This window comes from Phalacrocorax aristotelis, chromosome 12, assembly GCF_949628215.1.
Source record: "Phalacrocorax aristotelis chromosome 12, bGulAri2.1, whole genome shotgun sequence".
In the NCBI taxonomy this organism is placed as follows: Eukaryota; Metazoa; Chordata; class Aves; order Suliformes; family Phalacrocoracidae; genus Phalacrocorax; species Phalacrocorax aristotelis.
In genome coordinates, this window is record NC_134287.1 from 2,220,495 (window position 1) to 2,235,292 (window position 14,798).

Here is a 14,798-nt window from a genome sequence, read left to right on the forward strand (position 1 = left end):
TGGATTTATTTGTCCAAAGTTTCTAAATATAACCTAAAAATCATATCCCAAATTTCCTGTGGCTGTTGACAGCATCTCCCGCAAGAACGAGTTTCAAATTGCTTGCCAGCATCTGTAAGAAAGGATTTCTTTTTGAAACATAAGTAGGGCCACAGGCTTATCCCATTCTAAAAAGAGGTTGCAGGAGCAAGAGGAAGCAGTGTTTGATTAGCACTCTGAAATTTATCAGTGCTTGTGAAAGGATTTTGCACATATAAAAGTGCAAAAAGTGCAGATAAAACACACTTTATCACCGTTATTCAGGTGAAAGCCTGAACAGTCCCGCAGGAGCAACAGCAGGCTTTTGATTTGAGAGGAAATCCTTATTTTAGTTGAAGAGAAAGAGAATGTTGTAATGCGATCCAGCTTTGACTAAGATTTGAACGTTAAGAGGTTTTAATCCTGGTAACGGCCAAGTACCTTCGGTTATTTTGCAGTGCACAACGCAGCATAAAACACGAGTATGCAAAGATCTGGCAAAAGCTCCCTAAGCTATTAATACCTAGTTCACTACTCTAAGCATATTTCAGCCCACTGATAGCAGAAATGGTCATCAGGCGTTCCTGCTACAGCTAAAAATCACCCTGCCGTCTGATACTGCCCGCAGCGTAGCTGTCAATACCTGTTTTTCATCAGAAAGACACTCCTTCCAATCATAATGCTACCAAGGAATGCAAAGTTCTAGGTTCAACGTTTTACCCAGGTCAGTGCTCTACAGAATCAAACATTTTCTCTTTGCCAGCTGGTGAAATTTCAGCCATTTCTTCAGAAATTTCAACATAACTGCATTGAGGTTGAGTAAGCTTTTCTCCCTAGACATGAATTGCTCAATAAAAGGCACCATAAAATATTTGCTCTCAGATTCCACATAAAGTGCTTGCAGAGTTCTTCTGGAGACTTGGAGCTCTTTGGAAGCCAAGCATTCCACAATGGTGAGTCAAAGGTTTGGATTTTTTAAAAAATGAGGATATAGATAGCTATTTGCTTTAAAACTGCAAAATAAGGATATTTAAGAGAATGACCTAGTTATGTATTTTTAAATGTGGATATATTCTATTAAAAAACCTGCAAGATGCAAAGAAAGTAGGACACCTTCATGAAGATTATTATGAATTGTGTTCTTTGTTTTGTAATTCTTTGCAAGAAACTGTACAAATGTATCTCTTGGCCTTTCGCTAACTCTGCTTTTATCCTTTTCTCAGAAATGCTTGTGAAAATCCTCAGAATTTTGTAAAGATTTAGGACCATGCTTTCAAAACCTGTAGATTTGAAATACAGTTTAAAATATAGTTCCTTTACAATTAAAAGTGTAATACACAGGGTATTTTTTCTGCATATCTCTTTTGATCTATCAGGTTGTGTCCTGTTTCAGCTCTTCAAGCCTCCAAATGTGTTTGCAGAACCTGAATCAACAGTTAGGTAATGTTAAATAGATAGAAAAAGCCCTATGGCCCAGTTTTCCTCTAATTTATGCTCACGTAATCCCCAAAGGTACAGATATCAGTTACTACCTTTGATAAGAATATCAGGAATAACATAAGTTTTACAGAAAAGGCACTAGTTCCTGCACTATATGTAGGTTCATAAATAAAAGGAGAAATGATCATCTACTACTTTCTCTGCCTAAAGCTTTCCTGAGGGCTTGCCTATACTCAGACAAGGCTTAGTTGAACAAAATGATCTGGTATCTCATTCCACATTAATTCACCCACTTTCAAAGGCCATGAAATCCAGTTTGGAAGATTCTGTTCTGCACTTCTTTGACGTGCCTTGCTCACAGACCGCCCAGAACCACACAGCTCTGATGTTTAGCTAACAGCCCTTGGCATTAGTGTAACGGTAATAACCTCTGCCATTTCTGGCAAAGGATACAGTTTCTGCCCTTCTTCTATGCCTTCTTACCTGTTTGATACCCTCTGTGCTCAGCCTGCTTACATGTGGGCCCTTTACTGCTAGCTATCTGTTGCTTAGCTGACATATCCTTCGGTTCTTGCAGCGTAAGGCCGGTTCAGACAGCGACTGAGTGGAAGGTCCAGAACTTTGGTATTAGAGAGAGGAGCATGCCCAAGTTCATCTGGCTGGCATTTCTAGGAATAGCAAGTTAAGGACAAATATTGTAGCAAACAAAGGATAAAACATTCACAGAAGACAGCCCAACACAGCAAAAAAAGGATTTTAGTCTTTTCTGCAAAGACATGGGTGACAGCCGTAAGCCCTCTGGCAGAACTCGCCTGTGCTCTTGCAAACACCTGAGCCAGTTTGGAGGAAAGCCACCGCCAAACTCAAGATGGATGACTAACGAACAGCAAGCAGCATCCCAAGCATGCTGAGATCCTCTGTGGGAAGTTGTGATTCCCTGAGCTCACAAAGCCCTGGATAGCTGCACAGCACAGGTAGCCCCACAGACCGATGCCAAATGCACACGGAGCCCCAGCAGAGACCAGCTGCAATGTTACATCCTACAACTACTTAGAAAATTTTCCTGTGGCCAGGCACCACAGAATAGCACATTTTAAAGGTTTCAGTCTTTCTTCTTAACTTCTTATTCTGGCTATGGTCCTCAGCATGGCAACCGGTTCTATCCTACCCCTAAAACTCAGGAACTCCAAATCACAGAACCACTATGGAAATTAAACATTGCACCCTTCTCAGAGAGCTCCATACTCCATCTTCCCTTTCGCTACCCCATGAGTGTCCCACAGCCCTGTAAGAAAGCAGCACACCAGGGATCAAAATAGCAAGAGTTTTCCACAGCAGACAGGAGATTCCCCTTGGCTCGTGTCACAGTTTAACCCAGCAGGCAGTTAAACACCACCCAGCCGCTTGCTCGCTCACTCCCCCCACAAAGGGATGAGGGAGAGAATCGGAAGGGTAAAAATGAGAAAACTCATGGGTTGAGATAAAGACAGTTTAACAGGTAAAGCAAAAGCCGCGCACACGAGCAAAGCAAAAGGAATTCATTCCCTCCTTCCCACGGGCAGGCAGGAGCCCAGCCATCTCCAGGGAAGCAGGGCTCCATCACGCGTAACGGTGACTTGGGAAGACAAATGCTGTGACTCTGAACATCTCCCCCTTCCTTCCTTCTTCTTCCCCCAGCTCTATATGCTGAGCACGATGCCATATGGTGTGGGACATCCCTGGGGTCAGCTGGGGTCAGCTGTCCCCTCCCAGCCCCTTGTGCACCCCCAGCCCACTCGCTGGTGGGGTGGGTGAGAGGCAGAAAAGGCCTTGGCCCTGTGTAAGCCCTGCTCAGCAATAACGAAAACATCCCTGCGTTACCAACACCGTTTCCAGCACAAATCCAAATCACAGCCCCATACTAGCTACCATGAATAAAACTGACTCTATCCCAGCCAAAACCAGCACAACTCACCGTCTGTCTAAGGTTCGGGACCTTTCAGTGTCTTTTGATGTTCATGCTTCAAGTAACCCAAGGTAGGCAGCAGAGCTGCCTAAAATCAGAACATCTCACTGCTATTTTAAACCCCCACTTTCAAGCAGCAGCAGCCTCTGGAGTTCAGAACAGTAACTTGGAAAGGTCTACTCATTTTACAGTCCTTGCACGTTAATCTGCAAGTGCTATCAAGAAAATTTACATAACTCCGTCCACTGCTGCTCTGTCTCTAGCCATTCCTAAACTTCTGCCTTAAGTTATCCAGCTTGAGCTACCCATCAAAATAATCCTGTGCTCTCTCACACTTCTTCAGTCCCTCTATCCCAGTATAACCACCATTACAACGTTATGCAGGCTCTTTCAAAAAACTCCTGGTTGTTCAGCAGGTCCCAGCAGGCATCTCTGAAGAGCTCATACAGATGTTTAGCTGTTGCCACCACTGGACAAAAGGAAGGGTGTCCTGTGACATGCCCAGACCTGTGTGCATATGGTTTGACAAGATGGCTCATGTGCTGCTAAGCAGATCATACAGCACTGGAAATTTGCCCTAAGGCACGAATTTGCATCTCTCTTCTCTACCGAGTCACCTATTCCAAAAAACTTTTGGGAATATAATTAGGTCTGAGATCTCTACTCCGCTGCCAAATTTGGAGAAATTGCTGTACCCAAGAGTGAAGCAATGGAATGCTATATAGATAAGGATTTGCTGGAGAAATAGCTAAATCTGACTCAAAAGGCAATAAATAAAGCACTGATAAGAGTCTGACAGGGCTTTCAAGTGTAAAATGCCATTAAAGCTTTTTGTGGTTTCTTGAGATTGGACTTTGGCAGGGAGTCATGTTGCTGACATTTATGCCATACCATTTTGTCTCTTCCCACCTAAAGGAAAAAGACCCGGTGAAATATCTACTATCTAAAGGTGAAATATCTGGAGTGCCCTTTTCCAACATTTTCATGTACGCATAAGGCTATTTCTAATTTTTGTTTCAGGTTCAGTGATGTAGCTTTTGAAAACAAAGATAATCAAAGTGGAGTTAAATTCATGCCGTGGGTGCTGTGTCTCTTTTACAGAAGAGCTTTCTGGCTTTCCTTGTTGCAATGGGCTTCATAGTGGCACTGGGTGACGCATACTGCTTCTCTAAAATGAACAAGCCAGAGGAGGGCAACGAAGGTAAAAACAGGGCAGATCCTCTCACTTGGTGGTTCTGTGGCAGCTAGGATCTATGTGGAGCTGCCAGGAAGGGCTCAAAATACAAGGGAGGGGAGAGATGTCAGCAAGACCAGAATAGGAGGTTACAACAAGTTTCCAAAAGTAGGGAAAACCAGTGTCTTCTCTGGGCTGGGTGTGGTTGCAGCAGGGTTATTGCTATTGGCGGTGGGTTGCTATTGCTATTCCAGCACATGGAGCTGATGCTGGAGGTGAGAGCGGTTCTGAATGAAGTGTGGTGCCAGGTTGCTCGCTTTCATCCCAGATCTGTCACACTGAAGCCACCAGTAACAAGTGAAGAAGAATCAAGTTCAGGTTCTCAAAATAGTCCAGTTAATAACCTGGAGAGCAAAATGATTTCTACTTTACTATTGCCACAAAAAATGTTTTCAGAAAACTTGCAATCACTTCTAAACTGTTCAGCCTTTGGGTGAAGGCTTAAAGAACATCTTTTCTTTTGCTGCTGTCTTACGCAGGCTGTATCCTGGAAGGAAAACTATACCCCTATGGAGAGATCCCAAGGACACATAATTGCTTAAGATGCAGCTGCAGCCAAAAGGCAATGCTTTGCTGCTCCATGTAAGTTTGAACTTCTTGGTAACATCGTCGCCCATAGGAAGACCACAGCTTTCCATTTGCTGGGAATAAATATGTTTCTAAGGGCACAAGAGAGCCTCTCCTCACCCTCGTCACAGAGCTAGGGCAAGCCACATACAGCTCTTGATCAGTTGGATCCTTGGCTGTGTTTAGCTTAGCTCATTTTCTGATGACTGGGTGTGGACACAGGCCTTTTTAGCCACATCCAGTTGGTGCTTGCCTTTAATTTTGAGCAACTTGTGAACCCCTTGTGAACCCAGTTAAGTCTTTCCTTAGCAGGGAATGTGGGGGTAGAAAGGAATTAATCCACAAGGGACTTAACTGAAGCTCCTTTAAAGGCTTATGATGGTCCGAATCCATTTCTGGAGATGCTTTTCTCCAGTGAACATGCTGACCCTAGAGCGACAAGGCTCTGCTCTGAAGTACCTATCTCCAACATCCTCTCTTCCTCCTATTCAGCCTTCTCAAAGAGCCAAAATGTCTTGATTATGATCACTGCCTTTGCTCATGACACTCAGTCTGTCAAGAAACATCTACCACAGTCTAAGCAAACTAGCAATAATGAAAAATCAATGGAAAATAGACAAAACATGCAAGACCATGCTTATGTCACACTGTAGAGTGTCGTGCTAGAAATCCCTATGCTAGTGCTGAGCATACTGGTGCATCTACACAACGCAGTGCAGCAAGGCATCATCTGAGGCCCTGGAAGCTGAGAGTGTGTGGCACTCAGGCTAGCTAGGCTGGTCTTAGCCAGGTATCTCACTCAGCACTAGCTCAGGCTATAATTGCTGAACCACTGAGGTTTTGAATCTTTTATTGCTCTAACATTTGCTTTCTCTTTGCCAATGACAGCTTTCATACTCCTATTGGTTATGACAAAGACAACTGTCAAGTTATTTTCAATGACCAAACCTGTGACTATGACGTGGTAGAGAAACGTGACCCCTCAAAGAAGTGCCCTGTCTATTCTAGAGTGGGCTAATCACCCACCTGCTCCAAACCTCTCCGTCCTGTGGAATTCCTCCCCTTCCTACAGATGCTTTGCCATCACAGAGAAGCTCAAAGACTTGGGAGATCTCGTAAGACAGTACTTCAGCAGCTCACTTTTAATTTCCTCATTGTTCTAATTCAGCATATAAGATGCATAATCATATACAAAGTCTCATTTCTGTCATTACTTGCGTTGGTATCATTGAGCCTTTCGGAATAAAATAAATCCAGACGAAACCTCTAGAAACGCTTCATAATGATGGTTCTTCTTATATAATAACACTGAGCACTATCACCTTCTTTGAGAGAAGAACGCATTCACCTCACTACTCCCACATGCCATGCAGATGCCTTCTGTCTCTTCAATATAAAAATTCCCCATGGAGAGAAGTCTAGCCAGCGATGGGCTTCAAAACCAAATCTCCCACTTGGCAATTGGTAATATCCTAAATCTGCCCACATATAGGAGACCAGGCAACAATACTCTGTAAAATGCTGCTTCTGCACAGCTTCTTTGCTCCAGAATTGAATATTAAAAACCCACAAGGGTCTGCAGTTAACTGTTGTATGGTTTGAAAAGAAACACATCTTCCAGGATGAGTGGATGTTTGACGATGCTCCTTGATCACAAATCTGTTGTCTTGTAAAAGTACAAGGTTACACACAGCTGAGTGTTCTTATGGCAGGGATCCTCACTTGGCCCCAAACCAATTGTCAGTGTATATACAGGGAACTGCTTGAGCAAGTCCAGGGGAGAGCTACCAAGATGATCATGGGATGGGAGCATCTCCCTTGTGAGGAAAGGCTGAGAGACCTGGGTCTGTTCAGCCTGGAGAAGAGAAGACTGAGGGGGGATTTTATAAATACCTATAAATATCTAAAGGGCGGGTGTCAGGAGGGTGGGACTGGGCTCTTTTCAATAGTGCCCAACAACAGGCCAAGGGCAATGGGCACAAGTTGGAACACAAGAAGTTCCACTTAAATATGAGCAAAAAACCCCTTCCCTGTGCGGGTGCCAGAGCAGGGGCACAGGCTGCCCAGAGAGGCTGTGGGGTCCCTTCCCTGGAGACATTCAAACCCAGCCTAGACACAGTCTAGGCTCAAGCAGGGGGGTTGGACGAGATGATCTCTAGTGGTCCTTTCCAACCCCTACCATTCTGTGATTTATTCAACTGGGGTACTTGTTTCTCAGGACAACCTGTCTCAAGTTCTGTGAACCGTCAGTAAAATCAGAAGGATTTAATGTGGTATGTTTCCTCTGGCTTTGTTTTTGGTAATTAGCCTATGAAGACTGTTTTAAACTTTCTTATGGCTTCACTTAAGATACTTCCTTTTGGGAAAAAAAATCCAAACGTTTTTTCAAGCACTGGTATTACATCCTTAGCCTTTTACAGTTCTCCACACCCCAGGTTGGATATCAGTCAATATCTCCATGCTTCTGTATGATTGCTTCCTGCAAGGCTGTAAAAATATGAATTAGAATCAGCTCAGCTTTTTCCAGTACAAACATTTACATATGCCTTTTAGAAATGTGACTTTCATTCACTGATTTAATCATGCCGTTCTTCGAAATTCGCCTAAACAGCATCATGCAGAACTGAATGTTCTCACGTTGCTTAAGGTCTTGAGGTAGGTTTTTTCCAAAGACTTTTCATATCCTGCAGGAGAGGAACAGTTTTGAAATTTGTCCTGAAGGACTTTTCCCCTCTTCTGCCAGCTCATGTCACACTGCACAGAACAGAGCCTCAACTGGTACCTCAAGGAATGTTCTGTTACAGAACAAACAGCTGCAGCTTCTTAGGGGAAGTAATATTTTGAGCGTGGAGATCCAAAGACTTCCTACGTAAACAGCTCACAGAACTGTTTCTTGAGAAAAATTAGTTTTCATAATTTTTATTTAAATACATGTTTTTATTGCTAAAAAAAGTGACTTGGAGGCTCCTCATGGATTATTTTTTTAAATTCAAACCACTGAGAACTGCACACATCAGGATTAACATCCAGTTTGTTGTAGTCTGGAACTGTGCCATGTGATACTGGAATGGTTTCAGTATTCCAAGTTTTGCCCTACCATAGTTTTACAAATTAATGCTGCATTTTTCTTCAGAAGCTTATGAAAATCAGTTTATTATCTTATAAGGTCACATTCATGTTCTTAATATCAGTAGTTCATCGGTAAGACTTCACATTTTAAGTGTTTACAGATACTTCATTCACTTTGAAATTAAATAGGATTTCATTCTACTTATTGCCTTATTTGGACTGTTTTTTTATTTTTAATTAGGAGCCTTATTACCTCCTAGAGTCCAAAGTGTTTCTGTAGAAACTAGCTGCCAGTTTTCATACAGATGAAGACAACTTTCTCAGTCCAAGAAGATTTTTGATTTGCTGGAAGCACCAGTGAAAACACAAGTAAGTAAAAACATGAGTAACTGAAACAAGAAATCTAGCACGGGCTTTGGATCTCATGCTTCATATATTCATTAAGGTTATGAGACTGATCAAATGTGCTGTTTCTTCCCAATGTGATCCTTCCAGAAGTTATCTGTGGATGGGGAAGCCCATTTTCTACTGCAAGGGCACCTCCTCCACCATGTGTACTTGAAGAAGAATCTGAACAGCCCAGCACAAACAAGAGCTGACACTGGAGAAGCCAGAAGATGAATGCTGATGAGTTCACCAAGTCCAGGAAACGTAGAGAGACCTGGCCTAGGGGCTGTGGGGTGTGGGGCAGGGGAGAAGATATCTTTGAGTTCCAACATGCCAGAGTTGCTGGCACTACTAAAACTATTTTTCTATTCCCCTAAATGAAACAATTTTAGCAACAAAGCTCAGGAATCTTGCCTCTCTCTTGCTGCAAAGTGGAAATCCCCTCTACCAAAAGGGGAAAGGCTTAACAGTGATTCTTTCTTTCTTTTTTTTTTTCTTTTTTTTTTTTTCTTTCATCAGATGCTCCAGCTGCAGTACAGGAAAGCGTGATGACATAGCACTCAGCCTCTGTTTTGAGTACTTGTCATTATTTGCATACCACAAAGACAAGGGTAATATGTGTAGAACAGAACATGAGGAGGTATCAGTTCAGTTTTCCATCCTTCATAGAGACGAAACTGCTTGTTGAGTACTACTTCCTCAGAAATCCCAACAGGACCTCTCCAAACCTGAATATTTTTGTGTTTGATTTGCTGGGTAAGCCACTGAAGAGTAAATTTTTTACCATTTTTATATTCACCCCTGCAGGAAGCACCAGGCAGGCCATGTGAGAGCTCCTTAGAAACAACAGATTATTATCATAAGTCCAAATTTCAAATTCTTAAGATTTCATAGCACTCGGAGTCAATCTGTTGACATGCATGTGATCAGAGAGCCACGGCAGTACCATACATGCATTTGAGCTGCAACCTATTTCACATTGAAGGAATAACAAAGGAAATGCTAGCTGTCATTTTGTGACAAAAATGACAGAATTACATACAGCAACGTTTCCTGGGCTTCCTTCTTGACACCCCGATACTGTTGTTATGATCTAAACAGCCTGGTGCAATTCTGGTGACACCTGCTAGAGATAAGAGTCACAACAACCCTCTATGTTGTTCTGTTCCAGTTGCTGCCCATCAGGAGCAGACAGGAAGGGTGTAGAACAAGAAATGGGAAGAAGCAGGATCTTATACTTTACCATAGCAAACAGCAGAGAAGAAAGATAAAAGACCTCAACAGCCAAGGTATCCCATGGATTTGGCTGAAGCATTCTGTGGCTGCCCTCCCCACCCCAGTCTGTTCTGACTCCATGCAGCAATAAGATCCAGCTGCTGAGTTTTATCTTCATGGAATCAGTGACTAACAAATTTAGAAAACAGAAACTAGGTCATGCTCTTTAAATAGAGCTGAAATGCAGTGTAGGTGGGGTATGCACAGAATAAACTGACCTTCCCCCCCAAAAAAAACCAACCCCAAAAAAAGGCCAGAGGAAGCTGAACTAAGTAACTGACAGCATAAAACTGAAGTTAAGCCTCCTTTCATTTTGTGCTTGTGGTGTTAAAGATGGAAGGCTGCACAAACTTGGTTCCAGCTGGAGGGCCAAAGGCGTGCTTCCGATGCCAGCGCGGCCAGCGCAGGGTCCGCTGTTGCACCGTGTAGGTTCCACAAAGCCGAAGGCACCAGTGGCGGGAACGGCAGCAACACCTCCATCCACCACCCCTCCTGTAGCCAACGCCTTCCGTCACACCTCCATCAAAATCGTTACTTTTTCATAGACTTATGATCTTCATTTGCTTAATCAGCTGCAGGGTCAGGATAACAAACTGTGTTTGGAATCGCTGTGTTTTCTCATTTCTAGAATAAGCTTTTCTTGTTCACTGAAGATTTATAAGATCTTTTTGTTACCACGTGGCTTGCGTTGAAAGTTAAAAATGTAGGAAATATTGCATTTCCCATAAATTGAAGATATCTTTTTTGGCTAGCTCTGTCACTCTTATCCATTCTGTTTTACTGCTTCTGGACTTCTGTCCTTGCTGCCATAGGATTTGTGGCTGTCTTCCTCAGTGCTACCCACCCTGCGGAGATGGAGGTCCCCTTGCAAACAGCCTGGTGTTTGCAGTTGGTTCTTTAGATCTTCTTGTCTGTCCCTATGTCCCTAGCTTAGCGCTGACCCTTCACGTGGGGATCATGACCTGACAGAATTTTTCAGACTAGCTGAAGAATTATCATGTGTTTAAAAAAGAAATGCCTTTGTGCCTTAGCAAGAGGCTTATCTTTGCTTAGCCACAGAACTAAACGGGGAAAAGAAGTGTTTCTCATCCCACCAAAATTGCATTGAATTAAAACACAGTTTTGGCCCAGGGATGGGGACTCTGCTAGGTAAGGAAGGAGACAGGGGTGGTCAGATCAGGGGAGAAATGACATTGTTGTCTCCAGCTTGGGCCTCCCAGGTAGAATTGAGACCTCAACTTGAATTTCTTCTATGCCACGTGTTACCTGGGACGAGTCACTTACACCTTCTGTGGCCCTTGCCTGTAAAATTAATATAGTTCTTTGCTAATCCCTACCCCAGAAGAGATCTGAGGGCATAGGCTTTGAGATTTGTGGGTGTCTGAGCCTCAGAGTTGACAAGAATGTTCTCACCAAGATAAAACTTCCTTCTGCCGCATGCATTTACGATGTTTCTGTCAACAGAGCACCGTCCATTTGAGTGCTGTTTGTTTGTGCTTTTCCTCAAAACATTTGTCACACGCAAACGTGGCAGACTGTTTAACAATTGTAAAACCAAAGTACATTATACGCAGCATAGTTGGTTTAAAGTCAAGATTAATTTATTTGTAAAATTGTGGTTGTTTATGATCTGTGAGCTGATATGCCTCACGCTTCCTCTGGCTTTCCCCCTCTTAATGGCAGTACCAGTCAGCCGACTGGTTTTAATGACTGGATATGTGAACTTATCTTCCATAAGGCGTCCTGCACTTACTCCTTCCTGCAGAAAGGAGATTCCTCTCAAGAATATGAAAGCAGTACTGAAATGCTGGGTTAGGAAACAAGGTTCCTGACTGCTTTCGTTCTGCTGCATCTCTTCTGGCTTTAGGTTGTTTATAGAGTAATGCTTTTCATAGGTATTAGCTAGTGGTTTGTTTTTGGTGTTTTTTTATGAAAGATACAGAAGAAACAAGGCTGACAATCTTGCATTCCTCTCATGCACTACGCTGACGACTCTGTGGTCATCGACAAGATGTAATGAGAAACCCTAACTGAAGAATGACAAAGTAAGAGTGAGGTAAATCTTCAAGAAAGTCCCCAACATTTTTCCCCACTTTAGGAAGAAACAGGATCCTCTGCTCATCAACCTAAGTGGAAAGAGGGCTCAGAACTGGGCAGGGCACTGATATTCTTAGAGCGTTTTTAATAAGAAATAAACCTGTTGAGAAGACTACATGAGATACCTGTTCCCCACACAAGCAAGGCATCTCTCATCTTGTACATGAGCACCGTGAAGAAAAAAACCACAACATAATATGGACCACAAATTACCTCAGCAATCAATATATGAATAGACTATCTACATAGAGTTTCCTGTTCCGAGTGGTTTCAGCACTACGGCACGTTGTTAGGGTCCTCAGAGTTCACAAGTCATGCAAAGAGCTTCTTCACTGTCCCTGGACACTGCCCAGGCTTAGACAGGTTGCTCCCTGCTGCTTTCCAAAGAGAGCTGCTTGTAAAAACTTCTCTCCATACCTGGCAGAGCTTGCACCTAGAAAACAGGAGCGTCCTGCAGTGGGAACAGCTGGGCGGTCACTGCTGGTCTGAAAAGTTGAGCGAGAGGACATACATGCACACTGGCTGGATTTTTGTGGGATTTTTGTTGTTGTTGTTGGGTTTAGGGTTTGTTGGGTTTTTTGGTGGTGGTGGGTTTTTTTGGTTTTGCCTTTTTGTTTGTTTGGGTTTTTTTTATGTTGAGTAACAAATGTATTCTCTGTCACTCAGCACCAAACAGGCAAGTTGACTGGGTTTTGGCTATAACAAGTTCCACAAGTCTCACTCCAGTACACCAGCATCACAAGTTGCTATGTGTCTGGTGACTTTTGTTCACCTACAAAGAACTGCTGCAGAGTGCCTGGCAAGAAAAATATTGCATGCAAACTGCACAACATGCAAGAAGAAAAGAGTTAAATGGCTCAGTAATAGTAACTGAATTAAGACAGTGTAATTGGATGGTCCTTTTCCAACCTATCATGGAATACTTTCTTCAGATTACCTTTGAGGACATGGAGGAGTCAATATCTTGGACAGGACTCTGTGATACTTCCTGCAGTAGTTTCAGCCATGGTGAAATAGTTACTTCTCAGCTCATAGAGGTTACAAAGAGGAGGAATGCAAAGCCAGGGCCCATCCTTAGTCATCCCACAGATGTGAATCAATGAGGTCAGGCAGGAGAGGAACAGGATAAGAAGGGAGAGCATGAACCCTCTCCATCTTCACTGCAACCAGCACAAAAGGCAGCTTTGGTCGAGGGTCGGGGTGTATTACTTTGTAATCCTACTGAGCCTTTTCCCCCCCTTTAACAGAAACACACACATGCCCTGAAATACCTCCTCTGAAGCACTGACAGTATCCCAAACCACAACGATGCTGTTAAATTAGACTCATACATATTTGTGAGAGACCTAAAGAGGACATTCGGACTCTGTTGATGTCAGTAAAGAAATTCCCAGTGCCTGTACTCATGGGCTGACAGGTTCCATTGGTTTACCAGTGGTATAGGAGTCAAGGGCATGAGTTCTTAGTCATCTCCTGTTTCAGGGGAGTGCATATATCAGCATTGCCAAATCTAACTTATTAATGGTAGGCTGATTGTGGGCACCTTTAATCAAACATATGAATACCTCCAGCACTTCAGCTCTTTTCTGCCATCCTGAAGAAAGATCTGGTAACTGAAGAAAAACCAGTTTACCTAACCTACCAAGTGGAAAGCCAGCTAAAGCTGTCCCTGTAAGCGGTGGTATCACTGTGACATACATTGCAATAATGCTGGCTTTCTCACACGGGCTTCCTGAGCTAGCTCTCAACTCGGGTCTGGGTAGAAGACATGAAGTAGCCATCCCAGCTTGGAGTTCAACCTCAACTCCCAAACCCACACAGTCAGGCAATGCAATTAGACAGCCGGAGTAGTTCGTTCAAGTATTGCAAACTGTATAGCCCTGGTGCTAAGGGGAAGGCTTCTTCCTCTACCAGGGCTACACATTTGCAGTATTTCAAAGAATCATAGAATGTGCCGAGCTGGAAGGGACCTGCAAGGATCATCAAGTCCAACTCCTGACCATTTGCACCGACTAGATCAAAGCTAAGCAAAACGGGACTGTACCTGACTCCTTTGCTATCAAATTACTGCCTTTAGCATTTGGAAAGCATGTCTGTCCCTGGCATGTACAGCCCCTGCAGAAAAGGGACCATTTTTCCCTGGCTACAAGGATGAAAATACACAACACCTATTTTTTTCCCTACTAACAGAGGACCTGAGCATATGGGTCTTCTACAAGATGGGAAACTGAACAAGGAAGAAAATGGTCATCTAGGCCTCTTTTATAAGGCCAGGGATGCCAGATGCCAGCCACCCTCCAGAGAAACTCTGCTTTACAGGTAACCCTCCCAACCACCACTCCTTTTCCACAGGAGCACTCTTTCATCTTCAGCTGACGAACAAGAAAGCTGAATGATTGTTCAAAGTTCCTCTCTTTTAAAACCTAGATGGTTCAAACTAAGCATGCAAATTTTGTTGTGACAACCATGTCTCTAATGGGTTTCTCAGGGCAAGTGCTAAATATTCCTTCCAGGCTTGAAATTCCTTTTGAAGTACCGCCCATAACTACCTGCCAGATCTGGTGTGGCCCAAAACCACACCTATTTCTTCAGTGCCTTTCAGAATCAAACCTTCCCGTACATAATTGGCTTAATTATGTCCACCGCATGAGGTCATTTTGCAGATACCTCATTGGAGTTATTCATGCATGTTCAGTTTGCTCAAGGACTGATATCATAAATTCCCTCTCTATATAAGTTCTCTGAAAAGATGAGCTGCTTACAGGT

General features: G+C 43.3%; 1 protein-coding gene across 1 annotated transcript; it reads left to right on the forward strand.

The window, feature by feature from the left end:
* Window positions 1-778: 778 nt before the first annotated feature.
* LOC142063618 (beta-microseminoprotein-like) lies at window positions 779-6,477 on the forward strand. The gene is made up of 4 exons (XM_075107554.1): window positions 779-971; window positions 4,505-4,604; window positions 5,117-5,219; window positions 6,093-6,477. Exons 1-4 carry the CDS (start codon window positions 969-971, stop codon window positions 6,220-6,222), a joined length of 336 nt encoding a protein of 111 aa, XP_074963655.1. The 5' UTR covers window positions 779-968; the 3' UTR covers window positions 6,223-6,477.
* Window positions 6,478-14,798: the final 8,321 nt, after the last annotated feature.